The sequence below is a fragment of the Pangasianodon hypophthalmus genome, chromosome 9, assembly GCF_027358585.1.
Source record: "Pangasianodon hypophthalmus isolate fPanHyp1 chromosome 9, fPanHyp1.pri, whole genome shotgun sequence".
NCBI classification, from domain to species: domain Eukaryota; kingdom Metazoa; phylum Chordata; class Actinopteri; order Siluriformes; family Pangasiidae; genus Pangasianodon; species Pangasianodon hypophthalmus.
Window position 1 is genome coordinate 10,694,011 of NC_069718.1, and position 15,182 is coordinate 10,709,192.

Here is a 15,182-nt window from a genome sequence, read left to right on the forward strand (position 1 = left end):
CATCCTTTTGTCAGGAGTTTAAATAAAATGCTCTGCATAGTGTTTCTGGAACCTTAAGGGTTTTTTTTTTTTTTTTTTTTTCGTCTCAGCAGTTCTGTAGGGTCTGAGGCAGAGACAGCATCACTGGAGGCTCCCAGTGCAGAACAAGAGTGCAATGATCAACTGAAGGAACACTCCAATACTCCTGACGCAGAGGAGAGCTTCCTGTAACACCATGTAGCTTCCTCTTACACTGGAGAAAATCTGCGACTGACATTCAGACAAAAAGCAGACACAGCATCTGGTTAATACACAGCCTATGGGGTGACACAGTGGTTATTTCTGACCACTAATTAATATATTGAGGCCATAAGTTAATATTTCAAGATGACAAACTATTGTTACAATCCATTGTACTCGGAAATCAGAGTTCCAATCTAAAAGCATTCCAGTGCTTCGGCTCAGAAAGACATGGATGCCAACAGCAAGTTAATATTTGTATGTCCAGTCTCTGAATTTGTTAAACATATTAATATGATGTACATGAATTATTTCTGTGTGATTAACAAAAAGAAATTATGTATAATATGTAGGTCAACTGTGTTGATCATCTTTGCTCACAAAAATTATCTGTCACTGGCCTTATTGTGTTAGTAAAATTGGGCTGAAATCAGCCGAATTACATTACAAGCTTATAAAGCTAGACTAAACTTAAAGCTGTTAAAACCTTTTTACAAAAGAAAAGCTATCAAGAACAATCTGTTTTATCAAATAGAAAATAAGGCAAAGGGAATTGTGTTTACTGTCAACTGCTGTTGTGACGTCAGGTGCTTTTACGTCACAGAACTCAGGCAAGGTAGATATTGCCCGAGTTCTCGACTCGGAATTCCGAGTTGAATGACAGTTCCATTGCACTTTTCCATGTCAGAGGTTGGATTTTTCCAAGTACAATGGATTACATCATAAGTATTTTGTGGCCACAAAGTAGCCATGACTTAATACATTTCAGGAACGTCATACTTCATAGGTGGCCTCCAGTTAATTATTTGGTGGTAACAGATGAAAAAGTCTATTCGCTTTAATATGATGTCGACTAATGCTATATCCATGTTACAGCACCAGTGACTCCATCATGTGTCATTCCGAGATTGACGAAAAGTGGAATATTATCAGTCAGCTCCATGCATAGGTTCATTTGGCCACAATGGTCTAATTCAAGTGATTTCACTGTCTCTCTCTTTTTAAAATACAATAGTTGCCACAAATTATATAATAGATCTTGAGAAACTTAACTGATGGCCTCAATATATTAATTTTTGGCCAAACCTCCTTCTTTTTTTTTTTTATTCTTATAAACAATTATTATTCAGTATGGGTGAGAAGAGTTAGGATTACTACAGGCAACTTATATCAGATTTCTTTCAATATCTTACAGGGGAGGAATTGAAAGTTTTATTTGAGGGAAAGTTTTATTTGAATTTTGAGGAGTAGATATCAAAGCAGAAACATCAGTGTTTCTAATGCTGCATTCGACGCATAACTCAGAATTTTCCATCTAAGGGCGTGCGGTAGGGGGATCCCAGAGTAAGACGGGAAAAAAAACAACCCAACTGTCATGCAGTTAGACTGTGAACATTAGCAAGAGGAAAATGATGTTTTGATCACAGTTAAAGGTAAGAATATTTAGTGTACTATAGACCTTTTCTCCTGTTAGTTTCTGCGTTGTAATTACGACATTGTAGTGGTGTTCATATGGGCTCACCATATAATTAGGCTATTTCCAATACTGCCTGATCTGTACCATGCATACATTAACAGTTTACAGCTTGATCATTGACTGTATGGGTGGAAAAAGTAACAATTTAAAAGTGAATACTAAATATCTCCAAGACCTTTAGTGGCTGGCAGCAGTACAGTATTTAACCCCAGCCATTCCCATGTTAGCGAAAGGAAAACCAGCCAAATTTCAAATGTCCAAATCTCCACAAATTACTGTAGTATTTTGCTCATTTTGATGTCTAAGCTGGCTTGTTGTAGTGATATTATAACAATTACAAACCAACATGTCTGAATGAAGTGATGGCAAAAACCAAGGCAGCTAACACTAGCTAAATTCCTGTTGACTCTATGACCTTAGCGAACACTCAAAGTAGCTTGGTAAGGTTAGCCAGTCACTACTTAAATGAACTCCACTGACAGAATGAGTGGGGCATAAGAGTGCATGTACCCCTCCATTCAGATAGGTAACAGAGCTGGATGAAAATCATGAGGAACACCATTTTTTCCTCAAAAATTACGACATTGTTACGGTTGTGTTAGGAGCCTAAATGTTGACTGCTGTTTACCAATATATTTACAGTTGGTACATTACATTATCTACTTATATTTCCATTATTTTGATTAAATGGTAGTTCAGTCAGTCATGACTCAAAACTCTAAAATCTCTTCCTGACAATGGTAAAATCAATATACGTGCACAAATTATATGACTACAATTTAGCATTTTACATATTAATTAATAATACTGTACTTACCACACTGAGCTAGCACTCAATGCGCAATCTTAAGTTTAGGTAATATCCCTTGACATGCATGCTCCTGGAATGTAGACCAATATGGGCGGACAAGAGGCGGACCTACTGTCCAACTGGCAGTGTGTACTGCACACGCTCTGGGTCCAAGATCTCTACTGCACAGACTCTGGCTCCAATTTTGACCTACTGCACAAACTCAGTCTACCAATTTCAACCAAATTGTTGCTTCAAAACTGCATAATGGGAGTCATATATACAGTCTTTGGTCTTACCAGGCATGTTCAAAAACTAGTGAATTCCTAGTGGCAGTTGAGGGGGAGTTTTCTTCCCCAAGGATATGGTCCAAAATTCCGAGTTAGTCGAACGCAGCACAAAAATATATTTTCAAAAATATCTGTATACATGTGGATGGGGCCTTAATCTGAAGGTGACATTCACAAGGAGTTTTCGGGATCTGTCGAAAATATATTGATTCATGTTGCTGGTTGGTCATCGCTTTTAGGTGAATATAACACATATTTTGTGCTACAATACGTATAGACCTGTGCACACATTGACAGTGGTCCAAGTTGAGGCTTGCCATGAGCTGCCCTTATATGTCTTTAGCGCTGAATTGTAAAACTCTTGAAGGTGAGCTAAAAAGTATGATTATTTTTCTCAACATAAGCTGATCCCTGTCCCAGACTGTCTCCTATTGCTGATACATGGCCATGTCACAGGATGTTGTGACAAAAGCAGTTCTGGTGAATGCAATTTCTATGCTTTGGTGAGTGCTGCCTTGTGCACCTTGTCTTCATTAAAATAAATGGCAAAATGTGCATTTTTGTTGGATAGCAAAATGCCCTTCTGAACAAATCTAACCATGACTTTTTATGCCAATGGAGTCAAGGGAATTTTACAAGCATGAGACCATATTGAAATCTTGCAAGTGATACACTCATGAGTAGTTATGAGTCAGACAGGAACAGAAAATCAGGTTGAGTTATTTCCAAGAATATGAAAGAATGGTAGACTCCAATGTGTTTAAAAGCCTATAGTGAATCTGTACACAATACATCATCAGTATCGAAATGACATGGAAATTGCTTTTTTGAATTTTTTTTTTTTTAGAACTGAAGACTGTTATTTTGTAAATTGTTCATTCTATTTCATCTATAAAACAGGAACTGACATTTTTTTGGAAAGTCTATGAAAGTATTTTCTATTTCACAATGGTCGAACAGAGCCTTATGCAAAAGAACTACATATGCTTGTTTTGTTTTTTTTTTATATGATTTTCTATATTTTACATTTTTGGGGAAGGAATTCTTACAGCCTTGTAGCAAATTTGCACTTTAAAATTTAATGGGAAATTATGACCTAGATGATATATTTTTTGGTATTGTTTCTTTCTTTTTTTTTTTACTTTAATGAGTGAAATGAAGGTACATTAAATAGAGGTATTATATACTGTTGATGCAGTATTATAAAAAGAATGATTTCCTTCCTTCAGCATTGTAACCTTCTGACTGAAACACTAGTGAAACAGCACAGGTTAAGGTACTAGATACAGGGCAACTCTATGTGTGAAACTTTATCTTTTGTGTTACGTATTTTTGCTAAACGAGACTCTGTATCATTACTGTCTTCGTGTTATCATAGAATTACAGTGTTGAGCCTGCAGTAAAAGTCTCTTTTTACACCAATAAAGGGCCAATCTCATTTTTACAAAATCTGAAAGTTGATCATTTTACTAGAAACAGTAAAAACTAACCTCAGAACAGTAGCAATGGCCCACACCATATACCCACTAAAACAGCCATCTATTTTGTAAAACACACAGAAAGTATAGTGCTTTGCTTTCTTTTGACTTTTTTTAGATTTTATTGTAGCCTTTTTTTTGTATATGAGCCAAACCTTATTTAGTGCCACATCATAAATCACACTTTATGAGGAAATATTATACACGCTATGGTACCAAAGCTTCTACATTATGTATGTTTACAAGTGTATTTTTGTATAAATATTTTGTATATTGTACGTTATTGTACTGAATGTACTATATGTAAAGGAAACCTATAATAAAGATAAAGGAGAAAAAAATCCTGTTTATGCCTCTTTAAGTATTATGCTTCTTTTTTTACAGTTTGTTAATCAAGAACACATTGGAATGGGGTGAGCCGAGTTACAGAGTGTCAGAGAGTTTTCCAGGGGATATGGAGTTTCAGCCAACTACAAAATGAGTTGCAGCTTAGCAGTATTGATTATGTATCTGCTCCATGTGTTGGTCTATGCGTAAAGTTACTAGGGCTGTTTGGTGAGTTACTAGAACAAAACTAAGGGACCAGCCATCTATGATATGGGACACTCTAGGGTATGAAGTGGACGTTTTAGTGCTACTGCTAAGTCAATCAATAGAATTTCCTGCAGCTCCTAAATCCACAAATGCCTCCTGTTGACTGCAGGAGATCATTGCCTGCAGGAAATCCCCTGAAACACCTGACAAGGGAGGAATGAATGGGCTCATCAAAGGTCCCTCTGCCTGGGGGGAGCCTTGGCTTTTTCCGACAGTTCAGTCCAGGTGGTGCAAAAATACCCTGCATACCCACTGTACAGACACCTCTTTCCCATCATGCAGGCCTGCCAGACAAGAGAGTTGGTTCTGTTGGAGTAACCATTTGAGGAAGCTGTCTGGCTTCACTGACCTTACGCCCTCTGCGATGCTCATGGAGATGACTGATGAGCCTCAGGATCAGCTTGTAAAAGTTCACCGTTAACTTCATCTGCTAGACCCTGTTGGTAGGTCCAGCCACTCTCGGCTGCCAAGGTACAGAACTTAATTGCATATTCAGAGACACTATGATTGCCCTGCTGAATACAGAGGAGAGGAGGAGCTGATCCTCTGATTCAGGTTTTTGGGAGGACTAGGCTGTGGCAATTCAGCAGCAGTGGCCACAACAGGCTGATTAGGTTCTGCTTTAGCAGCACATGTAACCTCTAAGCTTTGCAGTTGTGAGACAGTTTGCTGCAAGACCTTCTCATGTCTGCTCTGTCTGGTGCACTGATTGATTAGGGCTGTTTTTACATGGTCAAGCTCTGCTGGATCCATGTTTCTGGTTCAATCTCAGTGTAACAAGGCGAGTTTGAACACAGGAGACCGAAGCAAGAACCCAGTGTGAGACAGGGATAGACCCAAGTGTAGAGCAAGACAAAGCCCTGAGGATAAACCAAGCAAATTAGTGAAAATATATATATATACACACATTATATGTATATAGCATCAAGCACTCCTCCAGCATCTTTTCATTTTTTCTGCATCTTACAACTATTCTTCTTTGTGTTCCAAACACCTCAAGCCTAGATTTGTCCATCCATAACACTTTTTTTTAATCTTCCTCTTTGGCCCATCTTAATCTCTTCCTTTTATTGGAGAGTCTCAGATATCACTTTTTCTTTGCAACGCTGCCTAGAAGGCCAGCATGCTGGAAAAGCCTCATGACTGTTGAGGTTGAGACTGGTATTTTGTGCGTAACATTCAATCAAGCTGCCAGTTGAGGACCTGTGAGACATCTGTTTCACAAACTAGAGACTCTGATGTACTTGTCTTCTTGCTCAGTTGTGCATCAAGCCCTCCCACTTCTCCTTCTATTCTGGTTAGAACCAGTTTGTGCTGTTCTTTGAAGAGAGTAATACACACCCTTATATGAAATCTTCAGTTTCTTGGCAGAAAAAGAATAGATTGACGAGTTTCAGAAGAAAGCTTTTCTTTTCCTGGCCATTTTGGGTTTATGCTGACGCTCCAGATACTCAATTGGCCTAAAGAAGGACACATTTATTGCTTCTATAATCAGCACAGGGGTTTTCAGCTGTACTAACATAATTGCAAAAGGGTTTTCTAATGGTCACTTAGCCTTTAACGTGATAAACCTGGATTAGCTATCACAATGTGCTGTTGGAACACAGGAGTGATGGTTGCTGAAAATAACTCTTAAGACCTACATAGATATTCCATTAAAATCATCAGTTTCCAACTATAATGGTCATTTACAACATTATCAATATCTAGATGGTATTTTTGATCAATTTAATGTTATTTTAAGTAAAAAAAAACAACAAGGTTTTCTTTCAAAACCAAGGAACTTTCTAAGCGACCCCAAACTTTCGACTGGTAGACAAAGAGAGAAATTACCAAGTTGTACCCAAGAAGATGATCAGAGATTGCCAGCTGAGAATTGCACACCAGCATGCAGCAGGTTTGATTGAAGGCTAAGCACTGAGTGAGGGGAAAGTTGTCCTTAACTAGACCTAGGCACAGGTGGGGCTGATTGCCAGACTGTGCTCTCTGGCTCCCTCTGGTAGCAGGAGCCGTTCTGACAATGTAGCTGGTTATTCTCTGCCTCCCTCTAGTGATGGCACAAGGCCAAGCCAACTGTCCTCTTACAGTTTTTACTACGATATTGAATACTTCATCATTAATTAAGGAGTCATGACAACAATTTTATTATAGTGATTAATATGCTTCTAATCACATGCCCTTGAATGAATTTTCCTTTCTTGAATATGAGGAATAAAAGGACTGAATTTTATATGGCAAGAGGAAAGTGATGCAAATGTATAGTCCTATCTATGAACCAAAATACAATATGATGGTGTGTGGCAACTGGGATGTGCGGTTGGGGTAGCAGGAGCCTCCTCCTGAATCTTTCCCACCATGGCTGCAGATGCTCAGGATCTTGGGACTTGTTCTCTTCTCTGGATATGAGAGATATGTTTTAATTTGCGATCAATTTTATTTGGCATTACAAACGCCAATACATCCAAATCAACACAGTAAACCTCTCAAGCCCTACCCACAACTGAGGCTAAGTATTCTTTGCGGAGTTTACACTGCAGTATAAGCACTGATCTGTTTTTTATCCATGTGCATATAAATTTATCTGAAGAAGTTCTTCCATAGTTCTTCCATTCAGCTCCTCCTCAGATAACAGAGCTTTCAGATCATCCCCTGCCGGAGAAGAAGCACACCGTCACCTGTGTGCCAGAGGGAGTCCCATCTCCCAATATCCAGTGGTTCAGCTGTGATAACATACACAAATGAGTACACACGCATTACCATCACAATCAGCTCATCAACACTGTCAGTCCTGTTATTTTGATCATTATTATCATCATGTCAATCTTTTTCAGTCATAAAAAAAGGAATTAAAGTAAAGCAAGATGATTGAATTTGTGGTGTGTGTTATTAAAGGAATACTCCAGCTTTTGTCAACTTAATCACTATCTAGTCTATGTGTAGCATATGGAATATAATTTTGACACCCTGAGAAAAATTTATTTTAAAACTTAATTTGCTTAAAGCTCAATTTACTTAAGATCAGTTATAATGGACGTCTAAGGGCAGTTGTTGAATTCCATCAAGAAATGTAAAATATGTGACTAGATAATGTCTGTGTATAAACTGTATGGTGTTCTGAGAAAACATTTCACAGAGTGAAATTTGGAGATTTTCTGCTAAACCTATAAACAATATAACAAATAATAAGAAAAAAGTATGACACTTTTCTGTTTAAATAAATTCTAATACACATCCCATCATTAATTCCCATAACATCATGCCCCATAGTGTTTCATTCCTTACTTATACCACTGTATATAACAGGACCCTGTTGCTGTATAGATCTTGGGTATACATCACGCAGATGAATGTGTTCTGCTGCCAGCTGCTCACTCCAAAAATATATTGCGGTACATCATTTCACCTTTGGGTGGCCCCCATTCATTAATAATAACTATAACTGTAAAGGCAAGGCTTGGCTGTTACACAATGTTTTGTAAAACTACAACCTTTATGGCCTTCTAATGTGTTTTAAACTGGATAGGAATAGACACAGCATAAGCGGTTCCATTATAGTTGGCCTCGAATATGTCTTATATCATGCTCCTGCTCCTGCTGAGCATTAAGTGAGCATGAGTACACTTCTGAAAAAACATTTTTATAATTTATTCATAAGCTGTCATCTGAATGCCTTAATGCACAACAAGAACTTCAGTGTTGTTTTATATTATTTTGCTCATTCTAATATATTATTGTTTGTAGAATGACAACAATTGACAGGGACTGGTATGACAGACATGCCACATAATCTAAATCTAATAATAAACAGATTGAAAATTGTACTATTATTTAATGAAGAAAAATATATCCTCATTGATATGGTAAGATTTTCTGTAAAATATATATTTATTTAACATTTATGGAAGGGGATTCCAGTGTCAGCACTTTGTAAGTTAAAGTCAAAGCTATAAAACTATATTTTTTTATTTATAATTTTTAAAAAAAAAAATTATTTTATTATTATTTTATTTATTTATTTATTTTCTTATTAACTTCATGAGAAAAAAAGGGACTGTTTGAATGCAAGTGATAACGGGGAAAAAAAAACATGGACATTTCACAAACTAGATTGGATAAAAGTATGATATGTAGTTCTTTAATTAACGATAAAATGTAATAGTTGGCTGCTGTCTAGGAGAAATAAAAACACTTCGGGTCATATGGTTATAAGACAAATCAGCTTCACATCAGGCCACATCACATCATTTTTTACATTTAAATCTAAATTAAATCAGTCCAACTATCTACATGCAAAATATATTGTTATTATTATCCTATCTGTCCATCTATGATAAATAAAAGAATCACCACTGAACAAAATATTCCATTAATATGTTTTCCAAGAGGAACCCCATACCCATATCTTAAGAGAGGTCAAACCTGATGGCCAAACCCATGCATGCTGCAGAGGAAACGTATATCTGATCTGATTTGTTCATTCTGTTTAATTAAAATATTATTTACTGTGCAGTAGTTTACCAAACTCAGGTTAAATCTAACACTCTGGTTTATCACTCTGTTGGAAAACTTAAAGTCTTTCCAAGTAGGAAGATGAGAATCCTTAACTATCCAATCCATTTTTGTACCTGAGTGTACATATTTTGTTCTTTTACTTATAGGAATTATATAGAACTATCATGTAAAGTACATCATGTACCTTTGAGGAAACATTTACGATGTACCTTTATAGTGACAGTGTTTTATTCTGACGTGTATTAAAGGTTTCACATGAAATCCAAACACATTTCTATTCCTTGCAGTTATTAGGTGATGAGGAAGTGCTGGGAAGAGAGGTTTGAGAAGAGGCCCAGAGTTCTCCTATCTGGTTCAGGAGATGGGGAACATGCTCACAGACGGCTATAAAAAGGTTTCCACCACTCTTTTTTTCTGTTTCCTTAGATTTCACAACAATACACAGAACTTCCGTGCTCCTGTTACTCATCGATGTCAAATGTAGACTAATCTTCCTCTAAATCAGGACTCTTACACTCCTGAATGCCAACAGCCTTACAGAGATTAGCCTTTTTCCTTTCTAGCACAACAAATTCATGAAGGTGATGAGTGGGATGAGCTGGATAGCCGGATTTAGAGGAACAATCATAGCCAATATGAAACACAAAAACCCAATCAAAACTATTTTAACACTGAAACAACTATTCAGAGTGGATTCCATGAGAATTTGTTTCTCTTCAGCATTACTCCCAGCTTAATGAGAGCTTCCTGAAGAGTGATCATCTGGTCATGGTACGTGGTAAGCCCAGAGTGCCCTCTCCATTCCAGTGCACACCATTCCACCATTTTTCCACTACTGTCCACCCCTAACAGTCGCCTGGAGGCTGATCAAAAGATGGCTCCAGCAAATTATAACAGTTACATCAACCCTATCCTTGACACCAAGCCAGAGGAAGTCAGTATGATAACAGAAAACCCCTTAAGGTAGTACCAGCATCCTGTCCACCACAAATACACAGAAAAGATTAAACTGCAGTAGGCACAGGAAAGATGATGCATCAGTTCCAATTGTGGAGAGATTACTCACATAAGCTCACTTCTGTTTTCTGATGAGAACCCCTAAACTGAAAAAAAAGGAATACAGATTCTATCCATATTCACAATGAAAGATAGATAAGGACTAGGTTTTTAAGAATTCTTTAGTATTTCCAAAAGTTACTAAGCACACACAAATCCAAAATTGGCCCTGTCACAGGTAATTAATTTAATTCTCTAATTTATATTAAATTAAAATCAAATTAAATCGAATTTAATTCTCCTCCAATCCAAGGGTTTCTGAAGGATTGTTCTTTATAAAAGTGCAACATATTGTATAGTTGTCTTCTTTTGTTTCTGTATCAGACTTACAATGATTTGGTTTGAAACATGATGATATCCAAACTTGAGGAATGACATAAAGATCATTTTACAGCTATTTGTACAAAGCTGTAAAATTCCCTGCCATCTGCTGCATTTAAGCAATTTGGAAAACAAAAACATCCTTGTGTCAGGAGTTTAAAAGAAATGTTCTGTATAAATGTATTTTGGAATCTTATGGGTTTTTTTTTTTTTCGTCTCTGCAGTTCAGTAGGTTTTGAGGTACGTTGGAGGCTCCCAGTGCAGAACAGGAGTTCAGTGATCAACCGAAGGAACACTTCAACAATCCTGACACAGAGGAGAGCTTCCTGTAACACCATGTCGCTTCCTCTGCAACTGACATACAAATAAAAAGCAGACACAGCATCTGGTTAATACACAGCCTATGGGGTGTCACAGCGGTGAGTTGTGACAACAAATTAATATGTTGAGACCATGAGTTGATATACTGTGGTCACACCTAAGGCCAAAAGTTTGTGAACACTTGACCATCACAGCCACATGTACTTTTTGAACATCCCATTCCAGATTTACCCCCCCACACCCTTTACTATTATAATAGCCTCCATTCTTCTGGGAAGGCTTTCCACTAGATTATGGAGCATGGCTGTGGGGATTTGCCCACAAGAGCTTTAATGAAGTTGAACACTGATGTCAGACAAGGAGGCCTGTGGTGCAGTCGGTGTTCCAATTCATCCAGTGGGGTTGAAGTCAAGGTTCTGTGCAGGACACTCGAGTTCTTCTACTCCAAACTTGGTAAACCATGTCTTCATGGATCTTGCTTTGTTCACAGGGACACTGTCATGCTGGAGAAGGTTTGAGCCTCTTAGTTCCAGTGAAGGGAAATTGTAATGCTACAACATACAAAGACATTCTATACAATTGTGTACTTCCAACTTTGTGGCAACTGTTCAGGAAAGAACCACATATGGATGTGATGGTCAGGTGTCCACCTACGTTTGACCATATAGTGTATCTCATGACCATGAATTATTATTTTGTGGCCAGGACTTGTGTAACTTGAGCCCATGACTTAATATCTTATGGAACTTCATACTTAATACATTGCCTCCAGTTAATTATTTGGCAGGACCAGGGCGAAAAAGTCTATTCACTTTGAGAATAATGTGACTTAGGCTAATCACAAATATCTGTGACTCCATTATGTCTATATACAGCTCCAAGACTGAAGTAAAGGTTAGGTTACTGTGGCCACAGTGGTCTAATTCAATTGATTTCTCTGTCACAGTCATTTTAAAATACAATAGTTGCCACAAGTAAACAAGTAATTTGTGGCCACGAGACAGATTTCGAGAAGCTTAACTCATGACCTGAATAGTTTAATACTGTACATGGTCACACCTTGTTACAAATATTTGTTTTTGAAATGAATTCTTATTAACAGTAATTCTGTATGAATCAGAACAGCTAGGAATACTACAGAAAACTTACATCAGGTTGCTTACCATAGCTTACAGGGAAGGAATTAGGAAATAATAAATGGAAATGCTAGTGTTTCTAATGTTTCTACAGCTTTTTCTAAAGAAATGGATCAATATGAAGTTTCATATGAGATAAACACATCTCATTCACATATGTTTGTTTTGCTTTTAAATCATTTTACTATATTTAATATTTTATAGGAGGGAATTCTTACAGCCATGTAGCAAATTTGCACTTTAAATTTTAAAGGGAACTCATGACCCACATGATATTTGTTTTGTATTATTTCTTTTTTACTTTAGTGAATAAAATGCAGGTACATTAAAACAATAGAGGCATTGAGTACAGTTAATGCAGTATTATAAAAAGAATGAATTCCTTCCATCCTTCCTTGACAATGACCTCTCCCGTAACATCAGCAAAATGAAGGAAAAGGATAGTGGACAACATGATGTACTAGAGTGGAGTACACACTCCCATACACATGAAAACTTCAAGTGTCCACATCATCGAAGACCTCACCTGGTCCCTCCACACTGAGACAATCATAAGGTCTACCCAACAGAGATTCTACTTCCAGAAGCTGAAAAAGTTTGAACTGAACCCTAAAACCCTCACCAACATCTACCACCATAACACAGAGAGCATCCTGACTGGGTGCATCACTATATGGTATGGCAGTTGCTCTGCCCACAAATGTAAAGCTCTCCAGAGAGCGGTGAAAGCAGCAGAACTCATCACAGGTGCCAAACTCTCAGCCATAAAGGACATCTACCGGTCACAGTGCCTGAGAAAAACACACAAAATCACCTCAGACATCAGTCACCCAGCACACTGTTTAGTCTCCAAATTGCTTAAGTTTTCAGAGCATCCAGTCAACAAAAAAACAGTTTTTACCTGCAGGCTATTGTGCTCCTAAACAGCCTGCCGACAGGTCATCTGTGACCAAGTATCACCAAGTCATCTGACATACTTTTCACATGTTTTTCCCTCTGCCACTTATACTTGGGCACTTTACACTTGGTCGCATTACACAACCTTAGTGCAATTATCTGTGCTGTGTCTAGCTTTCCTCGCTTTCTCACTATGTTGTAGCATATATTGTACTTTGCCATTGTACTTACTTGTCTATGCTCTTGCCATGTGTGTGAGTTTGTGTGTGTGTGTGTGTGTGCGTCTGTTACATGAGCAGCTTACTCTACCCTCGCCATAAGCTTTTCAGTGTACATAGTATGTCCTGGCATACAGTGCAAATGATAAATAAACTTGACTTGACTTGACTTTAGCATTGTTAACCTCTGACTGAATCACTAGTGAAACAGTACAGGTTAAGGTGCTAGATACAGATCAACTCTTTATGTGTGAAAATTTCTTATCTTTTGTGTTACTTATTTTTGTTAAAAGAGAATCTTTATCTTTGCTGTCTTCATGTTAATATAGAATTACAGGGTTAAGCCTGCAGTAAAAGTCTCTTTTTACACCAATGAAGGACCAATCCCATTTAGCAAATAATATCATGTTTTATAAACAGTGAAACTAATGTCAGAACAGTGGCAAAGGCCCACATCGTACATGTGCCAAAAAACAGCCATTCATTTCGAGAAAATATTAATTCAATTCAGTTCAATTTTATTTGTATAGCACTTTAAACAGTGGACATTATCACAAAGCAGCTTTACAGAAATAAATACATTCAAATTAAATTAAATATAATTAAAATAAATTGTAAATGTGTGAATTTATCCCCAATGAGCAAGCCAGAGGCGACGGTGGCAAAGAAAACTCCCTAAGACGACATGAGGAAGAAATCTTGAGAGGACCCAGACTCGAAAAGGGAACCCATCCTCATCTGGGTGACACCAGATAGTGCAATTATAAATAGATCCCCTCTATAACTGTGTACTACATGGACAAATAGTGCAATTGTGCAAGCAGTAAATTCATTACAGTTTTCACATGAAGTCTGGTTTGTTGAACCTTTCCACTGTTCACTGATGGAGACCTGAGTGCAAAACCTCAGCCCCAAAGCCACCGCAGCGATCACAGTCCCAAGCCATGACAGTACAACTCCCCATAAGAGATCCCCAAGCCATCTCCATGGCCCCCAAGCGGCACCATCCCCAGCAATCCCAGTGATCTTCAGGCAGTCCATGTGGGGCCAACCCCAGCAGCAGCGAGCGATCTCCAAGAAAATATAACGCTTTATTTTTATATCTATATCTTATTCACTCTTTTTTGTATAGGAGCCAAATTTAGACCTATTTACTGTCACATCATAAATCATAAATGGTTTGTTTGTGTGTTTATACATGTATTTTTTGTAAATATTTTATATATTATACTTTACTATACTTTATTTTCGACAAGAAGCTAGTGAATATTATATTTGGGTGAAAGTCAAAAAGATATATAAATGTAAGCAACTATATAGAAGTGTATTCAATAAATAAAGTTAAGATGCATAGAAACATGATTGAATAATTTAAAAAAAAAATGAATGTACTAATTATGAGTAATATGAGTACTCAGTACAGTTACTTCAGTAGTTTTTACTGCTGTTTATAAACACTTCACTGTTCCTCCAGTAGGTTCTGGATAGTATTTGCACAAAATCCCTACTTTCATTAGATTCTTTTGATTAAGTGAGCATTTATAATTCATTATAGATCATATTATCATATAAATATTATAAATCATTTACAGGTGCAGCAAGTAGTGTAATTATTTACAAATTCTACTACTATTATTGTTGCTGTTATTATTATTATTATTATTATTATTATTATTGTTATTATTATTATTATTATTATTATTGTTATTATTATTATTATTATTATTATGTGATAGTAATATAAGATAGTTGCTTCACATCAAGCCTAAAAAATGTGTTTGTGCATCTTCAAGCACGTCATGTTATTTCTAGGGTCCTGGGCTGTCACTGTAAAATGAAGAAGTGGAAGCTCTAAGTATCTTAGAGTGACTTG

The 15,182-nt window shown here is 37.1% G+C and overlaps 1 protein-coding gene across 2 annotated transcripts in view; it reads left to right on the forward strand.

Annotated features, from left to right (window-relative positions):
* The window catches only part of pdgfrb (platelet-derived growth factor receptor, beta polypeptide), a 44,912-nt gene extending 40,302 nt beyond the window's left edge, over positions 1-4,610 (forward strand). Inside the window, exon 23 of one of the 2 annotated variants that reach the window (XM_026918918.3) lies at positions 90-4,610. In XM_026918918.3, coding sequence (XP_026774719.2) covers positions 90-210 — 121 coding nt within the window. In that variant the 3' untranslated portion in view covers positions 211-4,610. The remainder of the gene's footprint in view (positions 1-89) is intronic. The other variant, XM_026918919.3, reaches the window with a different exon arrangement.
* The last annotated feature ends 10,572 nt before the right edge of the window (positions 4,611-15,182 follow it).